The sequence below is a fragment of the Pongo pygmaeus genome, chromosome 18 (genome assembly GCF_028885625.2).
Source record: "Pongo pygmaeus isolate AG05252 chromosome 18, NHGRI_mPonPyg2-v2.0_pri, whole genome shotgun sequence".
NCBI lineage: Eukaryota > Metazoa > Chordata > Mammalia > Primates > Hominidae > Pongo > Pongo pygmaeus.
This window is the reverse complement of record NC_072391.2, coordinates 64,563,612-64,585,850: the sequence shown is the minus strand read 5'-3', so window position 1 is coordinate 64,585,850 and position 22,239 is coordinate 64,563,612. Positions and strand designations below refer to the sequence as shown.

At 53.8% G+C, this 22,239-nt stretch overlaps 2 protein-coding genes across 11 annotated transcripts; one reads left to right on the top strand and one right to left on the bottom strand.

The window, feature by feature from the left end:
- Window positions 1–31: 31 nt before the first annotated feature.
- On the bottom strand, window positions 32–2,317 carry TMEM208 (transmembrane protein 208). The gene is made up of 6 exons (XM_054453903.2): window positions 2,072–2,317; window positions 1,365–1,460; window positions 882–941; window positions 665–801; window positions 429–513; window positions 32–334 (listed from the first exon to the last, which is right to left on the bottom strand). Exons 1-6 carry the CDS (start codon window positions 2,075–2,077, stop codon window positions 197–199), a joined length of 522 nt encoding a protein of 173 aa, XP_054309878.1. The 5' UTR covers window positions 2,078–2,317; the 3' UTR covers window positions 32–196.
- Window positions 2,252–21,939, top strand: LOC129015618 (F-box/LRR-repeat protein 2-like). 10 transcript variants are annotated; one of them, XM_054453897.2, is made up of 7 exons: window positions 3,925–4,718; window positions 5,374–5,475; window positions 18,091–19,029; window positions 20,285–20,488; window positions 20,624–20,767; window positions 20,989–21,206; window positions 21,306–21,939. In XM_054453897.2, exons 1-7 carry the CDS (start codon window positions 4,656–4,658, stop codon window positions 21,472–21,474), a joined length of 1,839 nt encoding a protein of 612 aa, XP_054309872.2. In that variant the 5' UTR covers window positions 3,925–4,655; the 3' UTR covers window positions 21,475–21,939. The 10 variants fall into 10 exon arrangements, with proteins under 10 accessions (XP_054309876.2, XP_054309870.2, XP_054309877.2 ...); XM_054453894.2 differs by having other exon boundaries at window positions 20,285–20,767; window positions 21,306–21,480; window positions 21,575–21,939; XM_054453901.2 differs by lacking the exons at window positions 3,925–4,718; window positions 20,285–20,488 and adding an exon at window positions 2,252–2,323.
- Window positions 21,940–22,239: the final 300 nt, after the last annotated feature.

The following is a 22,239-nucleotide window of genomic DNA, read 5'->3' as shown; positions in this document are numbered from 1 at the left end:
CTCATCCCTCATCACCCACACAGCCATCAGCCACATTCTAAGCCATTTATTCAACAACCCTGTAGAGTATAAGTATACCCAATACCTCAGACTGCTTTTGGCCCCTGGACTAGACCCTCATTGCTCCAGGCATGGGGGGCTGTGCACCCTGACAGAGCCACCCAGGGCCAGCGGCCTGTGGCTACAATGTCAATGGCTATAGCCGCTTCATCTGCCGCCGCTCCTGTCGGCGCTGCCGTTTCTCATTGTGCTCTGGTGCTGGGGTGCCACTGTCTGCAGTGAACCAGGGGCCCAGCACATTCACCCACAGGAGGTAAAGGGCCCGGCCTGGAGCCTACAAGAGAAACGGTAACTTGAAGCAAGGTGCCGGGAATAAAAGATGGGGAGGGTTAGATGCCCCTTCTTGGGAGCGCCCCCAGCCCACGTACCAGAAGCCAGAAGGACCAGACATAGAGAGAGAAGCAGCTGAGCACCTGCACGATGGCTGTCAGTAGGATCACATCCTTAAGGTGCCTGTGGATAGAAATAAAGCTGGAAAGACAGCATATGGGCCCCAGTTCAACTCCCTTCCACCCTTTTCAAGTTGAAAGTAGCTGTGCTTCTTGGGCTATCTGGGCCCCAGCCCTGGGGCCGCTCACCTGGGCTGGCGGTGGGGGACACTCACTCTGCCATGCCCTGCTCCATGTTGAGGTCCATGCCACCATCCATCAGGGCCCCATCCTCAGAGAACGCTGCTCGTGCCATCGAGCTCATAGAGTGGTAGCTGGCCCCATACACTGCCAGACTAAAGCCCAGGGCCAACTGCAGAGCAAGAATGAGGGTGTCAAAGGCCAGCCACTGACCCTATGCACTCATCCACCTCCCAGGATGGAGATACTTACCCAGGCCCAAAATGAGGCAGATGAGTAAAAGAAGACCAATGTCACAAGGCAGTAAATGGCCTGCAAGCAATCACAGGATCAGGTTGGGGTCAGAAGTTACCTCCAAACCATGGGTCTCCCTCAACTCTGACCAAGAATTAGGCCAGGCTGTGGGAGAAGCAAGGTTGTTCTTACAGGGTTGAAGAAAGGGCCCTGCTCCCTGAATCCCAAATACCCACTCTCCTCTGACACCCAACTCAGCCCAGGAAAGAAGCCTTTGTGTACTTGGAGGTAGGAAGAGCTCTCAAATTCAGCTACCACTCACGCCTGCATTTTCTTTGTGTTTTACTAGTCAGCACTTTCTCTGTGCCCAGATCTCTCATTTCTTTTTGACTGGAGCTCTCTTCTAGAGCTTTTTCGGGTACCACTACTCCTCACCAAGCAGGGCTGAGGACTAGGGGACTGACTATAAGTGGGCATAGAAGCAAAGAGGTAGGCACTTACATTGGCCCCCAGTATGATCCGCAGGTAGAACTTCAGGGTCTCTCTGTTCTCTTCAAATATCTGCTTCTTCCCTCTCGTGCCCACTTTGCCCTTGGGCTGCAGAGGAATGATGAGATGCCGTCAAGAGGCCACGGTCCTCCTCATTCTCCCCACCAGCCTGGTTAGCTATAGAGCTCCATCCGCAACTCAGCCAGGTCCCTGTAGTGCTGAAACCTAGCACAATCCCTGGGATGTCCACCCATCCTCCAGTCCATCCTGTCTAGGGCTGACGCCATCTCTCCAGCACCCGCAGCTAGGATCAATCGCCTCCTGCTCGCCCTGGAACAATTCAACCCTAAGCTAATACCGCCTCTGGATCCCGTGGTAGTCTGGCTTTAGGCTAACGACTCTTCCAAGGATACTCCTGAGCGGAGTTGAATGGTGCCTCTCTCAGGCCTCCGCTGGCGTAGTCCCGATCTGGGCTAACGCCCACCTTAGGTCACTTAGCTCTCTGGCCTGCTCTGGTACTGATGCCCACCCCGCTCCCGCACTAGTCCTGGTATGGTCCTGCGCCGCCATCCCCCTAGCCCAGCTCTAGCACGGTCTCGCCAGGGGATGGCGCCCCCCTCTGGCCCACCCCATATCCCTTAATGTTCTTTCTCAGTTTTCACTCTCACAGCCCCTGGAGAGCTTTGCTGGTGGGGACCCCGCCCTACCATCCTCCTTACCGCCATGGTGCGAGGCAAATACCCAGCCCGGGAAACACGGGTGAGCGACCGAAACCGCAATCACTAAGCACCACATCGGCAGCTCATGCACTTCCGGCGCAGACCGAAGTCGTCAGTTTCTGGGACGGAAATAGGTCTCACTTCCTTCCCAAGCCCCGCCCCCAAAGAGGCGAGACTACATTTCCCAGAAAGCCTTGCGCGGGGGGGGGCGGAGGCGGCAGGGATGCGATGGCGGAGTCGCTGCCCCTGGAGGTGAGAGGAAGCCGTCCTCAGGCCTAGCTCTGGACAGGCCCCGCCCTCGGGGTCCCGAGCTTTGGGGAGGGGCTGTCAGATAGCTAGCCCGGCCCCTGCAGCCTGGCGGAAACGACCCGCCCTCCCGATCCCGGGACCTTCTAGCTCTGGGTAACGGTTCCTCCTTTGGGCCACTCTGTCCCTTTAGCTTGGGGGACCGTCCTCCCCTTCCCTATCGGCCCCAGAAGATAGCTGCCCTGTCACCTCCGCGAGAACAGGACCTCTGCCCATCCCCTTCCCTTGAGGTGGCTGTCTCCTCCCCGCTCAGTTCTGGAAGATGTCCGCTCCATCTCATCGTCCCGAAGGGTAACTGATCTTATCCCCATTGGTCCCTTGGGATGATCTCTCCGTTTCCTACAGAGACGGCCGCCCCTTCTCCCTGGCAGTGGGAAACAGACTGCTCCCTCCCCATCAACTGCAATGATCTCTGAGTTCCTTTAACAAGGATAGGCCTGTTCCCCATTCCTAGCCCCCTAGTGATGGCTGCCCTTACCTCTTTCACTCCATGGGATGTTTGCTCCTTCCCCTTAGCCAGGGGCGAGACCACTCTGCCCCATCTGCCAGGGAGATAACAGGTTTTGTCTTCAGTGGCCTGTTGGAATGGCTTCTCCATCTCTTTTGTCCTGAGGGTTGGCAGCCCCCTCTCTCTGCCCATGGGAAACAGGCCACCCTTTCCCATCGGTCCTGGAATGATGCTCCTGTCCTTAGCAAAAATAGGCCTGTTCCCACCCCATTGAGCTTGCAGTGCTATCCCTTTCCCCCTTAGCTTTAGGGGCTATCTATTTCCATCCCCATAGACCCCATGAGTCACCAATCATTATCTCTAGTAGCCCCCTTGAGATGGGACTCATGGGATGGCTACTCCATCCTCATCACTGCCTCCTCTCGTCCCTCTAGAAAGGCCACCCTCTTCTTAGGTCAATGAATTGTGTCCCTCCCCGACTCACCCCAAGGGATGACAGGTTTGTTCCCCTCTCCCTTTGCTCTTGGGCTGGCTGCTTAGCCCCAGAAGACAGGATGGCCACTGTCTTAACTCAGCTCAAACAGGCTTCCCTGCCTCCCTGGAGGGATTGGGACTTGATCAGTCCCAGTCCCCATCAATACTTTCTTCCCTATGCCTAGCCTCCCTGGCCCAGAAGTCTATTCTCCCAGTCATTGTCCTCTCAGTAATGACTACTTTATTTCCCCGACCCCTTCCCTGAGCATACTCTTGGTGAAAATAGAGGTAGAGGACTGGACTGTCCAACCTTAATTTAATCCAGTAAGCACTGGCTGAGCACTGCGCCTGCGTGCTTGGCATCTGAGAAGGGAAGGAGAGATCACAATGGGTTGGTGAAGTCAAGCTTCAAGAAGGGGATCCCAGGGAAAAAGCCTGCATAGGCAAAAGGAAACAGACATGCTGTGTTTGTAGGGCAGTGAGGAGACTGGACTGGGGAAGTTTGGGGACCAGCGAGTCCAATCAGGCACAGAGGCCTGGCAGTGCTGATCCAGGAGTGGAGACTGTCCTGAGAGTACTGGTGAACCCTGAAGTTTTACAGCAGGGGTGAGCTGAAACTGAAAACTGTTTTATAGGAAAAATTAACCTTGTGACAGTGTGCAGAATGTGTTAGCAAGGATGAACTTGGAGGCAAAGAGTTCAGGTGGGAGATTGTGGAAGGAATCCAGGTTTGGGGTGGTAGAAATCTGAGCTACTGAGGTGGGGAAGTTGCAAAGGTAGAAATTTTAGTAACAGCAATCCAGCAACCATTTATGGAACATCTAGTTGTCACACACACACACACTGTATATATGTAAAATTTAATCCCCATGAGGCTATGATCTAGATTTTTAAAAAGTATCCCTATTTTATAGATATGGAAACTGAAACTCCGAGAGGTCAGGTACCTTGTTTAAGGTCACACAGCAGTATGTGTGGAAGTAGTGGAGCTGGAATTTGAATGAGTCTAGGTCAGCCTGGCCTAAAGCCTGTGCATCACACCTGTATCTGGGAGCAAGGGACAGAATGGTTTGAATAGTTGAAAGTGTTATCAGGTAGATGCACTGTTGGCATTGAAAGGGGAATTTGGGAGGAGAAGCTGTTTTGGGCTGAGGGTAGAATATGAGTTTTGGTTGAGATTAAAGTGATGGCTAAACATTTGCATGGACAGTTGGCAATATGGACTAGCACTTGGATAATAGGACAAATATGGGAATATTGAATTGTTGGTTATTCCTGTGTTGGTAAACAGAAAACCAAAAGACCCAGGTCTGAGCCCTGGGTGCCACAGAAGAATCCAAAAACGAGGCAATTGGGATGCAGGGAGGAAGATCCCAGAAGAAAAGAAGAGTTAATATCAAATCATTCCAGGCCTCACTGGTAACCCCTTCCCCAGTCCCATTTAGGACCTCTAACCTCACCACCCCCTAGGTGCGGGGAAGGGCCTGAGCCTCCCAGGCCAGGTCTTGCTGGGATCGCATCTTAACCAGTGGAGAGGGCAAGGTGGCAGTGAAGAAGACGGAAAAAGAGCAGGGTCCCAGAGCCTGAGCCATGACGGCAGGAGGACCAAGCGTGACTTCCTGAGGACCAGAGTGAGCACACCTGGCCTGCTGTGCTCTAGGTCCTATGCAAGACACTTGGCTGTGTTCTTTTATTCCCACAATGACCCATTTAAATCTCACTACAATTGCAATTTCACAGATAAGGAAAACAAAGTTCGAGACGTCAGTTGGCAGAGTAGAGATTTGAACTAGGTTTATCTGGCCTCAATGCCCAGGCTTTTTCTACCCAGCTAGGCAGGAAGTTTGATTCTTATCAGTCAGTGCAAGCCTGCACCCAGCTCAGGAAAGGTTTGTTCACAGGAAAGATACCTGAAGCCTGGAGCGGGGAAGTGAATGCTTCGTGAAGCTTCACATCCAAGATAAAGTAGAAGCCAGGGCTCTGGTGCCCTCAGACCCATGGTGCTGTCAGCTGGAGTCGGTTCCAAAGACCTCCCAGCTCTAACAGTCCCCAATGCCCTGTCTTTTTCCCTCAGATGCTCACATATATTCTGAGCTTCCTGCCTCTGTCAGATCAGAAAGAGGCCTCCCTCGTGAGTTGGGCTTGGTACCGTGCCGCCCAGAATGCCCTTCGGGAGGTAAGGCACCCACCCTCCCCCGTCCCATCCTCAGGTGTTTCTCACTTCAGCTTACTCGTGGCCCTGCTCATGTATCTCCATCCATCTATCCCTCCATCCATCCATCCATTCATATGCTCATACATACACATATATACATACATTCATACATACTTGGCTCTGGGTACAGTGCTGGGGCTATACAGATAAATAAGACACAGTTCCCTAAGGAGCTCACATTCCAGTGAAGGAGAAAGACGAGTAATATAAATGATCATGCTATCGTGTGCTCAGCGCTGTGACACTGGGAAGAAAGAGTTAGATGGGGACGGCCGGACACAGTGGCTCACGCCTGTAATCCCAGCACTTTGGGAGGCCAAGGCAGGTGGATCACCTGAGGTCAGGAGCTCGAGACCAGCCTGACCAATACGATGAAACCCCGTCTCTACTAAAATTACAAAAATTAGCTGGGTGTGGTGGCGTGGTGTGCACCTGTAGTTCCAGCTACTTGGGAGGCTGAGGCAGGAGAGTCGCTTGAACCCGGGAGGCAGAGATGGCAGTGAGCTGAGATCGCGCCACTGCACCCCAGCCTGGGCAACAGAGCGAGACTCTGTCTCTAAAAAAAAAAAAAAAAAAGAGTTTGACGGAACATGAAGAAGGACATCCAGAGATCCAGAGGAGACTGGCGGTGTCAGGGAAGGCTTCCTGAAGGAACAGGATGAGAAGAAATGTTGGGCTTCTGGGATCAGTAACAGCACAAGTGAAGGCACCATGGTGTGGAACCAATCACACAAGTTCCGTTTGGCTGGAACTGAGTGAGACATGGCAGGAGGCGAGGCTAGAATGGGATCAGGCTGCAAGCTGGCAGATGTGCCAGGCAGCAGAGTTTGGCTTTCTCCTGGTGACCATCAAGGAGCCCGTTAGACAGGCAAGTGACACAGCGTGATTTGTATTAGAACTCTGCAGTGCAGAGTGAACTGGGAGAGTGAGACAGCGTAGGGAGGAGGCCAGCCAGGAGGTGAATGCAGACATCTGGGCTAGTTTGAAAGGCAGGCAATGATGGCTCATTGTTTTAATTTTGATTTGTTTATTAGTGAGGTTGCACTGTTTTTCTCATTAGTTCACCTTCATATTTCCCCCTTTTGTTTATTCATGTTCTGTATCCATTTAACTATTAAGGTCTTAGTATTTTTCTATTCCATTTGTATGGACTTTTTCTATTTCTTTTTTTCTTTTTTCTTTTTTTTTTGAGATAAGAGTCTTGCTCTGTCGCCCAGGCTAGAGTGCAGTGGCGCTATCTCAGCTCACTGCAAGCTCTGCCTCCTGGGTTCAAGCAGTTCTCCTGCTTCAGCCTCCCAAGTACCTGGGATTACAGACACCCGCCACCATGCCCAGCTAATTTTTTTTTTTTTTTTTTTAATGGAGTCTTGCTCTGTCACCCAGGCTGGAGTGCAATGGCGCAATCTCAGCTCACTGCAACCTCCGCCTCAGCAATTCTCCTGCCTCAGCCTCTCAAGTAGCTGGGATTACAGGCACTCGCCACCATGCCTGGATAATTTTTGTATTTTTAGTAGAGACAGGGTTTCACCATGTTGGCCAGGCTGGTCTCGAACTCCTGACCTCAAGTGATCTGCACCCACTTGGCCTCCCAAAGTGCTGGGATTACAGGCGTGAGCCACTGTGCCGCGCTTCTTTTTTTATTTCTATTTATTTATTTTTTTGAGACGGAGTCTCGCTCAGTCACCAGGCTGGAGTACCGTGGCGTGATCTCAGCTCACTGCAACCTCCACCTCCTGGGTTCAGGCAATTCTCCTGCCTCAGCCTGCCGAGTAGCTGGGACTATGCATGCACCACCACGCCCAGGTGGTGCACTAAAAATTTTTATATTTTTAGTAGAGATGGGGTTTCACTATGTTGGCCTGGATGGTCTGGATCTCTTGACCTCATGATCCACCCACCTCGGCCTCCCAAAGTGCTGGGATTTCACGTGTGAGTCACCAAACCCGGCCTCTTTTTAAAATTTTAATTTAACTTAATTTAGTTTTTAATTTAATTTTTTAAAAATTTCATTTGTTTGTTTTTGAGACAGGGTCTTGCTCTGTTGCCCAGGCTAGAGTGCAGTGGTGCAATCACAGGTCACTGCAGCCTCGACCTTGCCAGGCTCAGGTGATCCTCCCACCTCAGCCTCCTGAGTAGGTGGGACTACAGATGCATGTCACCATGCCTGGCTAATTTATATATATATATATATATATATTTTTTTTTTTTTTTTTTTGAGAAGGAGTCTCGCTCTGTTGCCCAGGCTGGAGTGCAGTGGTGAGATCTTGGCTCACTGCAAGCTCCGCCTCCCGGGTTTACGCCATTCTCCTGCCTCAGCCTCCTGAGTAGCTGGGACTACAGGCCCCCGCCACCGCACCCAGCTAATTTTTTTTTGTATTTTTAGTAGAGATGGGGTTTCACCGTGTTAGCCAGGATGGTCTCCATCTCCTGACCTCGTGATCCTCCCGCCTCGGCCTCCCAAAGTGCTGGGATTACAAGTGTGAGCCACCACGCCCGGCCTATATTTTTAACAGAGACAAGATTTCACCATGTTGCCCTGGCTCGTCTCAAACTCCTGGGCTCAAGAGATCTGCCCACCTTAGCTTCCCAAGGTGCTGGGATTACAGGCATGAGCCACCATGCCTGGCCCAGCAGTTAAATTTCTCTGTTGTTGATTCTGAACATCCTTTTCTTTTTCACTTCTTCCATTGTTTTCTAAACTTAATGATTCCTTGCCCTTTTATACTTTTCTTCTGTTTTTCTTAAATAGACTCTATTAGTTAGAGCAGTTTTAGGTTTACAGCAAAACTGTCTCTTCTGCTTTCTGGTTTGAATTTTTGTGTTAATGTTTTTATTGGTAAAAATTATTTAGATTTATGTGATGAGGTAAGAAGCGAAACTGATTAATTTTCAAAGAGCCCGAACACCATTTACATCTAATCTTCTCCTTCTCTGTTTGGTTGGAATCCTCTATCCCCTATTAAATATGGGTCTATAAGTAGATTCTGTTGTTGAATTATGTATACAGTGACATTGATCTCATTGTCCAAAGGAATTTTATTTTGGACATGTTGAAAGTTTGAAGTGTGAGGATCTAGATGTTGAGATCCACTTGGTAGTTGCATTTCTGAGTGAGGAATTCAAGAGAAATGTCTGGGTAATAAATATAGATTTGAGTGTCATTAAAGAATAAGTGGCAGTTGAAGCCACAGATCTGAGTAACTTCCCCTGGGGAGAACATGCAGGGCCACAGAACAGCAGGCCACAGAGAAGCCCCAGGAGAGGACACAAGTCCAGGGGCACAGAAAGGAGGAGACACCCAAAGAGGGGAATGAGGAGATCCCAGAGAGAGGAGGGCACAGACGTCAAAGGCAGGAGAGCAGGAGAGCATTTAAAGGATTGAATGAGGCCGGGCGTGGTGGCTCACGCCTGTAGTCCCAGCTACTCAGAAGTCTGAGACAGGAGAATCGCTTGAACCAGAGAGGCGGAGGTTGCAGTGATTCGAGATCTAGCCACTGTACTCCAGCCTGGCGACAGAGCGAGACTCAGTCTCAAAAAAAAATATGTAAATAAAGGATTGGATGGATGATTAACAATGTTAGATCCCACAAAAAGCCCAGCAAAATGAAGAACAAATAGCGTGCATGAGATGTGTTATCCAAGGAGGCCACCAATGGCTTCAGTGATATTTGGCATCTGGAAAAAAAAGCCAGGTGGATTGAGGAATGAATGAGAGAAGTAGGAAGTGTAGAGCGTGACCTCACTGGCAAGAAATTTCTCCACAGAAAGAAGGAAATAAATAGGGCAGGTCAGGCATTGTGGCTCACGCCTGTAATCCTAGAACTTTGGGAGGCCGAGACGAGTGGATCACCTGAGGTCAGGAGTTTGAGACCAGCCTGGCCAACACGGCGAAACCCCCTCTACTAAAAATACAAAACTTAGCCAGGCATGGTGGTGGGTTCCTATAATCCCAGCTACTCTGGAGGCTGAGGTAGGAGAATCACTTGAACCCAGGGGCAGAGGTTGCAGTGAACCGAGATTGCTCTACTTCACTCCAGCCTGGGTGACAGAGAGAGACTCCGTCTCAAAAAAAAAAAAAAAAAAAACAGAGAGAGAGAGAGAAAGAAATAGGGCAGAAATGATAAGTTGAGATGGGTTTGACAAAAACAAAGGGATTCTCTTCTGGAGAAATCTGAAATGTGTTTGAATGCATCAGGAGACTGGGCACGGGGGCTCACACCTGTAATCCCAGCACTTTGGGAGGCTGAGGCTGGTGGATCACTTGAGGCCAGGAGTTCAAGACCAGTCTGGCCAACAAGTTGAAACCCCACCTCTACTAAAAATACAAAAATTAGCCAGGTACAGTGGTGCACACCTGTAATCCCAGCTACTCGGGAGGCTGAGGCACGAGAATCTCTTGAACCTGGGAAGCAGAGGTTGCAGTGAGCAGAGATCACACCACTGCACTCCAGCCTGGGTGACAGAGCAAGACCCTGTCTATAAATAAATGAATAAATAAATAAAGCTTCAGGGTGGCCCAGTGCAGTGACACAAGCCTGTAATCCCAGCACTTTGGGAGGCCAAGGCGGGTAGATCAATTGAGGTCAGGAGTTCGAGACCACCCTGGCCAACATGGTGAAACCCCATGTCTACTAAAAATACAAAAATTAGCTGTGCATGGTGGCGAATGCCTGTAATCACAGCTCTTCGGGAGGCTGAGGCAGGAGAATCGCTTGAACCTGGGAGGTGGGGGTTGCAGTGAGCTGAGATCATGTCACTGCACTCCAGCCTGGGCAACAGAGCGAGACTCCATCTCAAAAAAAAAAAAAACATCCTGGCTAACACGGTGAAACCCCATCTCTACTAAAAAAAAAATACAAAAAATTAGCCGGGCGCGGTGGTGGGCGCCTATAGTCCCAGCTACTCAGGAGGCTGAGGCAGGAGAATAGCGTGAACCCAGGAAGCGGAGCTTGCAGTGAGCCGAGATCGCGCCACTGCACTCCAGCCAGTCTGGGCAAGACTCCGTCTCAAAAAAAAAAAAAAAAAAAAGAGGCCAGGCGCGGTGGCTCCCACCTATAATCCCAGCACTTTGGGAGGCCGAGGCGGGTGGATCACAAGGTCAGGAGTTCAAGACCATCCTGGCCAAGATGGTGAAACCCCGTCTCTACTAAAAATACAAAAAATTAGCCGGGCATGGTCACGGGTGCCTGTAATCCCAGCTACTCAGGAGGCTAAGGCAGAGAATTGCTTGAACCTGGGAGGTGGAGATTGCAGTGAACTGAGATCGTGCCACTGCACTCCAGCCTGGGTGACAGAGTGAGACTCTGTCTCAAAAAAAAAAAAAAGTAAATAAATTAATTAAATACATAAATAAATAAATGCTTCAGGGAGTCACTAGAGGAGGGGTGAAGATTGGGGGAGGAGAGAGGTCAGGCGTGGAAGATGGTGGCAGGGACAGGCTTCCACATACCAAGCTTGATCTGGGATAGGATGGAGAGGATATCACCTCTTCCTTTTTTTTTTTTTTGTGTGTGTGTGTGTGTGTGTGTGTTTTTCTTTTTTGTTTTTTCAGCATCAGTTTGGTGAAAAAAAGGATGTCACCTTTTCCTGAGGAAGCAGAGAGGTGGGGGTGGAAACATGGAGCTATTTGCAGAGAAGTTCCTCAGAGGCATCTCCTTCCTCAGCGGCCCCTTCGCTCAGTGGATTTGGAGACCAGGTTATCTCAGGAGAGTAAAAAGAGACATAGAGGCCAGGGCTTCAGCAGAGAGGGTTGGAGCAGTCACAGGACAGGAGGAAGATGGAAAATTACCAGAGACACATGGAGAGAGTGTGGGCAGCCTTACTCAAATGTTTTTGTTGTGCCGGGCACTGTGCTGGGCACCGGCGAGGCAAAACTGAGGAAGGCACAGGGCTGGGGAGTGTGTAGTGAGCACAGATGAGTAAAAAAAGGCTGGGGTGCTGCATTTGAAGTCTGTGTGAGGCACATCATGGTGCAGAGAAAAGATCAGAAAAGACTCCATGGAGAAGGAGGTGCTTGGCCTGAGACTGGAGACAGGAATAAACATTTGCCAACAGGAGCCGGTGAGGGGTGGGACCCCCCCCCCAGAACAGAAAAAGCAGCTGAGCAGAGGCGTGCGGTACAGCACAATGGTCAGAAGTGGCAGCCCCAGAGCCAGGACTAAGAGGAAGGGGAATGGGCTTGGGAAGAGCTTGGCTGAAGCAGCAGGCCTGGGTCCTAGAAGGGCTTGAATGCAGGCTTAGGAAGCTTAGCCTGTGTCCTGGAGGCGTGCGGAACTGGCAGAGGGTCTGGAGAGCACAGGCAGAATCGCCTTTTGGAAGGGTCACACGGTGACAAAACCCAGGGTGGATTGGAGCCAGAGGAACTGAAGGCCAGGACCTGATAAGGAGGAAGCTGGCGTTGTCTGAGCTTAGAGGAAGCAGCTCTCGGGCTGCTGGCATGCAGTATGGGGACCTCAACTGGGGCAGAAGCAGTGAGGTTGGAGCAGAGGGACAGATTGCACCGTATCAGGGAAACAGAGTGGAAGGGGCTTGGGTCCTTGTGGATGTGGGAAGTGAGGGAGGATTCTAGAGTCACTCCCAAATTTCCCACTTGGGTGACTCAATAGAGGTTGGGGAGAGTTTAGAAGGAGCAGAGTTGGAGGATGAGATGATGAATTCAGATTTGGGCATGCCGCATCGTGCCCTCTGGAGAGAGGTCAATCAGGCACTTGGCTCCCAGGGTCTGGTGTTCAGGAAAATCATATGGATCGGAAAGACAGTAGTTGGAATGATGGCCCCATGGGGCAAAATGCAGTTGGCCAGGGTACACTTGGAGGGGCACAAAGATCGTGTGCATATGTGCACGTGCACATGTGTGTGTGTGTGTGTTGTTGGGTGGAACAAACCATGGGGAACCCACTCATCTGTGGACTGGATCTCTGTTCTTTGTTGACCCCAAAAGAGCCTGAAGAAGAGCAGGCTGGAAGGTAGGAGGCAAGCCAGGAGGGCAGAGTTGCAGAACCCCAGTGGGAGATGGCATCAAGGGGAGTGGCTGCTGGCCATGCAGAGCAGGTGACATGGCAGAGAGAACCTTTGTGGGAGGTCTGAGGTGAAGCCCCCACATGTTGGTGACCTTGCTGGAGGGGAGTTGTTGCCAGGAATGCGTGATCCTGTGGGGGCCAGGGTGGAGGGGTGAGCAGGTGAGGCGAGGGGCAACGAGTGGCCGGACAGCAGGCATGCCTGTGCCTGTGTGCTTCCAAGAAGCGTGGCTGTAGAGGAAGGGGAGAGAAGAGAGGCAAGAGGAAGGGGTGCAGGATGAAAGGAGGCTTTTAGTTGCAGTTTAAGACTCTGGGGTGTTTGTGGCCTCTGAAGAAGGAGCAGTGGAAAGGCAGAAACATCAGGGTTCTCAGAGGAGAAGGTGCAGCAGGAGAAGGAGGCCAGGAGAAGAGGTCTTCTGGAAGAAAAGGGCAGGAGAAGGAGGAAGGTTCAGATGGGCCCTGCCTGAAGGCAGCTGGTGGACATGAACAGGGGAAAGGGAGGGACTTCCCACTTGATGGCCATCCCTGAGAATCCTGGGTGAGGGAGGGTGTATCAGTAGGACCAGGAGCTGGAGGGGGAGGGGCTTGGAGAGAAGTCTTGGTGGGGGTGGGAAGCGAGCAAGGAGGCCATGACTTCCTGGGCGGAGTTCTGTATCCCCGGTACAGACTCAGAGGAGGCAGCTGGTCTTGCCAGCCCTGGCCAGGCCAGGAGAATGGGCACAGCAGCACGACTGAGGCAAGGCAACAAGGACCCCGAGGAGAGGTTGTCACAGGGCAAAGCCTCATGGAACCCAGCAAAGATGGGGCAGTCAGAGGAGCCCAAGCGGGGCAGGGCTGGAGGAAGGAGAAGTAAGCCAGAGTGAGTGTTTTAGAGCGGGAGCTGCTCCAGCCAACCACGCTCTCCAGATAGAATGCAGACAGAGACAGATGACAGAGCCTTGGGATAACCAAAAACAAGAAAAAGAAAAAAGGAATGTTGACAAAGACCCTTTGGTGCCTCTGCAAAACTCAGCCCCACCTAGGCTGGGAGCACTGGGAGGCCAGGCCACAGGTACCTGGCATCACCCCTACCATGTGCCAGAGAGCACCTGCGGGACCCTGCAGGCAGGAACCATCTCCCAGGGCTCGGGCATGGGCAGGTGGATACTGAGGCAGTAGCAGTTAGGTACCAGTTAGGTGCTGTGGAAGACACTGGCTTACCGAGGCCCAGCTAGAGCTGGTGACTCACCAAGCTGGGCTAGGACGCTGGTCTTGGGGACTTACTTTCCCTGACCAGTCCCTCCTGTTCCCTTAATCCCAGTTTTCTCAAATAAGGATGCCGGCAAAGGCAGCACCCTCCGTATGCACCGGCCCTGTCTGTTCCTGGGGGATCCCTGGTTGTCTCTGCTGGTTGGTCCCCATGAGGCAATAGCTGAAGAGAGCTCTTTGTGCCCTCCCTGCCTGAGGGATTGATGAAGTCCTGGAGCAGACTCTGTATGACCCACCAGTCTAACTCCTCTCTAGAGCCCAATGCCCTGGGTGCCAGGGCGTACATTTCCCAACGGCCTCCTGGAGAACAAGCATGGTAGCTTTGGAGTCCTGTACTAGGCAGGACGAAGGGCCATTTTCTCTGTCACATGGCTTTCCAAGTCTGTACACAGGCCTGCAGTCTTGGTTCAGGGCTTCATTAGGTACAACAAAACCCATGTCTCCCACAGACAAGGTACATACATCACTTGTAGCAGATTCAGAGCAGTTCCCAAATGATTTTGTGATTATTCTTTTTTTTTTCTTTTTTTTTGAGGTGGAGTCTTGCGCTGTCGCCCAGGCTGGAGTGCAGTGGCAGGATCTTGGCTCACTGCAACCTCTGCCTCTGAGGTTCAAGAGATTCTCCTGCCTCAGCCCCCAGAGTAGCTGGGATTACAGGTGTCTGTCACCATGCCCGGCTTTTTTGTATTTTTAGTAGAGATGGGGTTTCACCACGTTGGCCAGGCTGGTCTTCAACTCCTGACCTTAAGTGATCTGCCCGCCTTGGGGCAAAGTCCAGGGATTACAGGCATGAACCACCATGCCCGGCCAGCAATTACTCTTAAGATGCCAGCATCGGGAAGGGAGGAGACCAGGGGGCAAGGTGTTCCTTTTGTAGATGGGGCAGCTAGAGCTAGAGCATGTGGCCTTGCAGTTCTCTTTGGGTGGGTCTAGAAGCATCTTCCCAGGGCCCAGGAAGGGGGTGTCCTATACCAGGGCCAAAGTCCAGAACCCAGAAGGCCTGCTTCAGCCTGCTGCTGTTCTCTCACACAGAGAAATATCCCTGAAAGGCTGTTCCTGGGCTCCTGCAGGTTATTTATTTATTTATTTATTTATTTAAGCTGGAGTCTCGCTCTGTTGCTCAGGCTGGAGTGCAGTGGCACGATCTCGGCCCACTGCAACCTCTGCCTCCCAGGTTCAAGCAGTTTTCCTGCCTCAGCCTCCTGAGTAGCTGGGATTACAAGCTCCTGCCACCAGGCCCAGCTAATTTTTGTATTTTTAGTAGAGATAGGGTTTCACCATGTTGGCCAGGCTGGTCTCGAGCTCCTGACCTCGTGATCCGCCTGCCTTGGCCTCCCAAAGTGCTAGGATTATAGGCATGAGCCACCACACCTGGCCAACTCCTGAAGTTTTAAGTCCACAAGACCTCAGGAGCAGGTGACCTCAGGAGCAGACCTCAGGAGCCACCTGGGAGGTGGCTTAGAGGCTGCTCCCATCCCACCAGCAAAAATGGTGGGGCCCGGACATGGTCTCAAGCCTCTTCCGTACCCCCATAGCTGGAAGTCCTTTAAGCCAGGCCCTGCTTCTTTATCAGGTGGCCTTGCTGCCAGGAGCCAGCCCTGGACTTGGGCCCTGGGGCATTGCCAGAGTCTTCCAAGTTCTTTTGTCCACCTGGTTCATAGGGAGGCAGTGGGAGAGAAGAGACCCTTCCTGGCCAGCCAGGCTCCAGAATGAAGGGAAGGAAAGAAGTCAGGCTGAGCCCCTGAAGGTGCTGTGCCGCTGGAGCTGGGGCCTGCAGGACCTTCAGGGGTTCCTCAGTGATGTGTGAGTTGGGGGAGGAGGTGCTGCCTCACAGCCAGCTCTGCCCCACCTGCCCCAACCAGTTTCCTCTCATCTGCATGGGATGGAGTCGTCCAGCTTGCACGGCTTGGGAATGGCTGGAGGTATGCCCTCCATTCCTCTCTGATGTTTATTGCCTTCTCCACCCTCACACACTGGGATCTTCCCAGCCTCCCTTTCACCTGAGATCCCCGATCCATTGCTCACGAGGAGACCTGTGGTGAGTGCTCCTCTCATCTGGAATGACCGTGTTCCAGAAGTAGGGGCTGGAAGGGGAACCTGGCTGACCTCTGGTTCCTGTGAAAGAGGCCAGGAGCTGGTTCCTGTCTCTTACACCACTCCTTCCTGTCATTACAGCCATGGGTGCCACTTCTCTGTGGCAGAAGCCAGGCTGGCCTCTCCACACCTGGGAATGAGTCCTGTGTTTCTCAGGAGAATCCTGTTGATAAGTATCTTGCAGGAGCACATCCTGTGAGTCACTTCTACCTTTTGCATTCCTTTTTTTTTTTTGAGATGGAGTTTTGCTGTGTTGCCCAGACTGGAGTGCAGTGGTGCAATCTTGGATCACTGCAACCTCCACCTCTCAGGTTCAAGTGATCCTCCTGCCTCAGCCTCCCAAGTAGCTGGGATTATAAGCATGCACCACCACACCCAGCGAATTTCTTTTTTTTTTTTTTGAAACGGAGTCTTGCTCTGTCACCCAGGTGGAGTGCAGTGGTACAGTCTCGGCTCACTGCAAGCTCCACCTCCTGGGTTCACGCCATTCTCCTGCCTCAGCCTCCCAAGTAGCTGGGACTACAGATGCCCACCACCATGCCCGGCTAATTTTTTTGTATTCTTAGTAGAGATGGGGTTTCACCATGTTAGCCAGGATGGTCTCGATCTCCTGACCTCATGATCTGGGAGGCACTTTGGCCTCCCAGAGTGCTGGGATTACAGGTGTGAGCCACCGCGCCCAGCCTAATTTCTGTACTTTTAGTAGGATGGGGTTTCACCATGTTGGCCAGGCTGGTCTCAAACTCTTGACCTCAAGTGATCCACCCGCCTCAGCCTCCCAAAGTGCTGGGATTACAGGCAGGAGCCACTGTGCCTGGCTTTGATTCCCTTTTGATGATGGTCTGTGGGGTACCAGCAGGGAATAGCAGCTTGTTTTTGCAGTTACTGACGACAGGTTTAGGGGAGCATTCTTTCCTGCATCAGGACCATGTTGATTCAAACAAGAGCCCTCTTTGAGTACCACATGCCTGCAACATGGCCAAGAGGTAGGGAGATGGGGCAAGGATTTTAGAATCCAAGCCCTCTTCTCCCTCTCCCCAGAGATCTATTCCACACAAATTATACCGATTTCCCTTTGGCTCACTCCAGTGCAATATCAGGAAAAGTTCTTTGAAGATATCTCCTTAGCTGGGAGCTCCTAAATGCCTGCACAAGCCAACTTATTCCCACTATGTAGCCCTGAGCTTTTCTCTTGGGTCCCACCCGACTCCAGCTGTGCACTCCCCATTCTCACTCCCCTGTTCCTCTACGCACAGCCAGCTCAACTTCCTTGGCACGGGTGAGGTGTGTTCTGTTAGCTCCCACCCACGGAAATGGGAGGCTTCAGCGTCCTTACCTTGACAGATAGATGTCCCCTCCAGAGATATGCTGCAGGGATCACAAGCACATCTTGAACTCTGGAGCATCCAGGGCCCAATACCAGGCAGCTCCACGTGTTCATGCACACACACACGCACATGCACACACACACACATGCACATACATGCACACACACATATATGCACATGCACACATTTTTGCTTACACACAGAACACATTTTTGCAAACATTCATGTGACAGGCTCTCTCAGGCCACCAGGGGACTTAGGCCTCACTTCCTGCCCCAGACCTCTGGCACCTGGGCCATAGAGGGTTGTGGTGAGTGACACCTACCTCACTTCTATTGCCTTCCACTCTTCGGAGGGCTACACTCTCTAGAAAGTGGGGGAGCCTGGCTGCTTAGCTCATGCCAAGTCCCTGGAGTAGGAGGCTGAGTCCATGGATCTCAGGGCCTCCTTCTGAAAGTCCCAAAGGTTGGAGTCTGGCATACTTTGCCATCCCACACCCTGGGGACTTCACTGGGTTTCCTCTAGGTCCCATCTCAGCCCTCCTGTGCTCAGCATGCCAACTCCCCACTGTCCCTACCCCTCCCTCAGTATCCCGTCCTGTCCATCACTAACCTTCCTGTCTTCCTCTGATGTCATCTCCTTTGAACCCCAGCTCCCACTTCCTACCCATACCCAACTTGACCACACATGACACCACACACCATGGTGGGTCTCCATTGTGGAAGGGCCCTTCCTTGACCTGCCCTCAACCTCTGGTCAGTGACTTGTCACCAAACCCAATGCCCAGCACCCTCTGAAGCCAGAGGGCTACCCCCAGGCCTGCTGCTGCTCCGTAGACAGATGTGCGATACAACATCCCCGTGTCCTCTGCCTCCCTCTCGGCCATCAAGAGCCTGGGCCTCAAGGGCATCTGCTGCATCCGCCTGACCAACCTGGATGGCTCTCCAGCTTCACACCAGATGCTACAATCTGTTGCTTACCACCTGGGCCCACACCTGCAGAGCTTGTCCCTGGGTGGAGGCAGTCCCACAGAGGCCTCCTTTGTGGCCCTGATCCTGGGCTGCCCAGCCCTGTGTGTCCTTGACCTCAGTGGCTGCAATAGCCTCTTCACCTCGGGCACACTGCTGGCTCAGCCCGAGATGGCACAGAGCGTCCGGCAGGCTTTGAGCGGCCTCCGTGAGCTCAACCTGGCTGGCCTGCGAGACCTGGCTGACCTCAGCTTCAACCGGCTCAGCAGCTGTGCCCCCAGCCTGGAGCGCCTCTCCTTGGCATACTGCCACCTCACCTTCGAGCTAGGCCCAGCCCGAGGGTCCATCGGCCCCCAAGACTCCTCTCCCTCCCAGTTCTCCTTCTGCAACCTGCTGCGATTCGTGCAAGAGCGGGCTGGCAGGCTGCGTGCCCTGGACCTGAGTGGCACTGGCTTGCCACCCGAGGCCCTGCGGGCCCTGGGCCAGGTAGCTGGGCTGCAGCTTCAGGAGCTGAGCCTGCACAGCTGCCGGGACCTCTCCACAGAGGCTGTGGCTACCCTGTGCTTCCAGCAACCAGGCCTTACCTCCCTGGACCTCAGTGGCTGCTCAGAACTGACTGATGGGGCGCTCTTGGCCGTGAGCCGTGGCCTGCGGCACCTGCGGCGCCTGAGCCTGGGGAAGCTGCAGCGGCTGACAGACGCAGGATGTACAGCTCTGGGTGGCCTGCAGGAGCTGCAGAGCCTCGACATGGCCGAGTGCTGTCTGGTGAGAGGGCGGGAACTGGCCCAGGCCCTGAGCTCTGTGCACGGGGCTCCATCCCAGCTGGCCTCCCTCAGCCTGGCCCACTGTTCTTCATTGAAGGTGAGCACACCATCATCCCCTTCCTTTCTCTCCAGGGCTGAGGACAGCGGGAGAGGGGAAGCGGGGTGGTGGGGGGCCTTTGGCACCAGGGAGGGACTCCCCAGTGTTCATGCCTATGATTGGCAGTCAGAAATGAACTTGGGACCCAATCTGGAGGAGGGCAAGAGCCTAGACAGCTACTGTTGCTGCCAGCACGCCCCCCCAAAGCCCCCATTCTGGGTCTAGGAGGTCCAAGCGGCCAAGGTGGCCCAGCCCACGAGGCAGCTAACAGCTCACATGTCAAGTGTGTGGCGACCGCTGCGGTCTGGGGAGGGGCGCTGAAGACGAGTGTTCTGGAGCTGGGCGGGCTGAAGAAAGGGGGTCAAGGGCAAGGAAGGCAGGGAAGGAGCACTGAGGAAGGTGCTTGGGCGGGGCCTGCGAAGGTGATGTGACAGGAGCAGCAGGGTCATTTCCTAGCCAAGGCCAGGACCTTCAGCAGGGCTCAGCACTGTCCCTCTGGGTGGCGCCCCTGTCTTGGCAGTGTCAGTCTGTCCCTCTTTAGTGGATTATTTCTTCAGCCTGTCCATTTGACCAGGGCATTCCCAACCTAAAAACCGTCTCTCCACCTTGTTCCCCTCCAAGCGCCTCTCTTCCCGGCCTTACTCCTCCTTCTCTTTGGCACCAAGCATGTCAGATATGTGGTACAACATCCCCGTGTCCTCTCAGCTGCTGCCTCCAGGCCTCAAGTTCTTGTGTCCCTGAAGCTCCCCTCTGTGCATCTCTCTACAAACCAGCCTCCTCTACTCTGCCCTTAGCTCCTGCTCCCCGTCCCTAACTGCCCTGGAAGCTGGCAGCTCTACCTACATCTCATTGTTCTGTGTCCAGCTCTAGAGGGAGCAACTCCGATTGGCTTAGCAGGGTCAACTGGCTGGTCCAGTTGTGAGCTGTGGTCTGAGGCAGCCTCATTCACTTTTTTGGCAGGGGCTGGGAGCATAGGCAGGGTGGCCACCCTAGGCCTTGCCACCTGCATCCTTCCTGCCCCAGCCACAGTCCAGGCCTTTTTCCTGTGGCAACCCCCATGGCCCACCCCGTCCACCCCCACCTTTCACTACCAGCACAGGAACCATGTTGCTTCCTTCCTTGGACCCTCTGGTAGCTCCCTCCTGCCTGTGGGGTGAGAACCTTGAACAGACCCTTCCTAGCTACCCCTGCCAGGCCAAGTGGCATAGGCAACCAGCTGCTGCTCCATCCTGTCTCCTCCCTTCCTCCCTCCTAGGATGCCTCAGTGCTCTCCATGATCCCAGCGCTGGGCCTGAGCCTCAGGGTGCTAGACCTGTCCTCCTGTGTGGCCCTCACCAACCGGACCCTGCAGGCCATCTGCACCTATCTCACCCACCTCTCAGTCCTGCGCCTGGCTTGGTGCAGGGAGCTCTGTGACTGGGGGCTTCTGGGGCTGGGGGAGCCTGTGCAGGGGAACCAGGTGCGGGACCCTCAAGGTCTTGGAGGACGGGGTGGCCCCTGGGCTCAGCTGCCCTCCTGCCCCTCCCAAGTCTCTGTAGGAGTATTTAAGGGCAAACTCAGGAGGAACCTGAGAAGCAAGGGCTTCTTCCCACAGTCACGCCCAGAGCTGGAGCATCAGGCCTCAGGTACCAAGGACCCCTGTCCCGAGCCACAGGGCCCCTCCCTGCTCATGCTGCGGGCCCTGCAGGAGTTGGACCTCACAGCCTGCAGCAAGCTGACCGATGCCAGTTTAGCCAAGGTGTGGGGCTGGGGGTGCGGGTAGGCTGAGGATCTTGGGGCTGAAGTCAGGGGTCTGGGCCAACCCACTTTTTGCTTGGAAAAAAGTTGACCTTGGAGTTCCTTTTTCATTGGCTTCTGCTGCCTCTAGTCACGCCCTGGCTGGGGTGGGAGGATCTGGAAAGGCCAAGGCTGTGGGCTCCAGTGGCATTTACCTCTCCCCCACCTGCTCCATCCTGATAGGTGCTCCAGTTTCCCCAGCTGAGGCAGCTGTCCCTTAGCCTGTTGCCAGAACTCACAGACAACGGCTTGGTGGTTGTGGCCAGGGGCTGTCCTAGCCTGGAGCACTTGGCGCTGAGTCACTGCAGCCGCCTCAGTGACAAGGGCTGGGCCCAGGCAGCCAGCTCCTGGCTGAGGCTGCAGCATCTCAATCTGTCCAGCTGCAGTCAGCTCACAGAGCAGTAAGTGTGTCCGATGACACTGGGCAGATGGAGCCACGGTGCAGGGGCTGGGCTGGGTCCCACGCCGGGCCAGGCACTCATCAGGTGGCCTCCCCACAGGACACTGGATGCCATTGGGCAGGCGTGCAGGCAGCTCCGGGTGTTGGATGTGGCCATGTGCCCTGGCATCAACATGGCCGCCGTCAGACGCTTCCAAGCCCAGCTGCCCCAGGTGTCCTGCGTCCAGTCCCGCTTCGTGGGAGGGGCTGACCTGACCCTAACACTCTGAGGCCGGGTCAGTAACCAGCCCTGCAGCACAGCCTCCTTGACTCCCCCAGTCTCCAACCCTGGCCTTGACCTGGGTTGCTTCTTGCCTCCCTCTACTGCAGACCCTCTAGGACTGGGGGTGGGGCCCATCCAGGGCAGCCCAGAGGGAACATCCTGCCACACCACCTGGCAGTAGCCTCTTCCAGCTACACGTCGTTGCCACAGGCCCCTGGAAATGCTACCTACATGTTGCTGCCACAGGCTCCTGCTCTCTGGCCAAGCCCTAGGTGGGAGGCCAGGCCCCCAGCTGGCAGGGTCTGGTGCTGGGAGGAGCAGAGCCTCTGCCTCTTGCCTGCCCTCCTCTCAGACCTAAGGCTGGGCTCCACCTACTCCTGTGGGACTCTCCCAGCACCCTGTGTGCACTGAGCTTCAGCAGCTGAGCCCAGGTCTGTGCTGTAAATCCTAGGATTAAACATTCCAGATAGTACCTCCTTGTCTTAAGTTCTCAGACTAAAGGGCCCGTCCCCTCCCAACTTCAGCTGAAGTGGCCCTGGGGCAGGCGGAGAAAACCCCAAGGCACGCTCCTTCCTCAGGCCTGGCCCACAGCCCCACAGGGGCTCCTAGCATCTTCCCCACACAGTAGGAGACCCTGCAGGCCTGGGTGTGCCCTGAGGCAAAGGCACAAGCTGTGCGCTTGTCCCAGCCAGATTCCAGGAACAACTGATGAATGATGCCTGAGTCAATGAGGCTGTCCTGAGGGGGAAATAAGAGGAAAAGAATGAAAGAG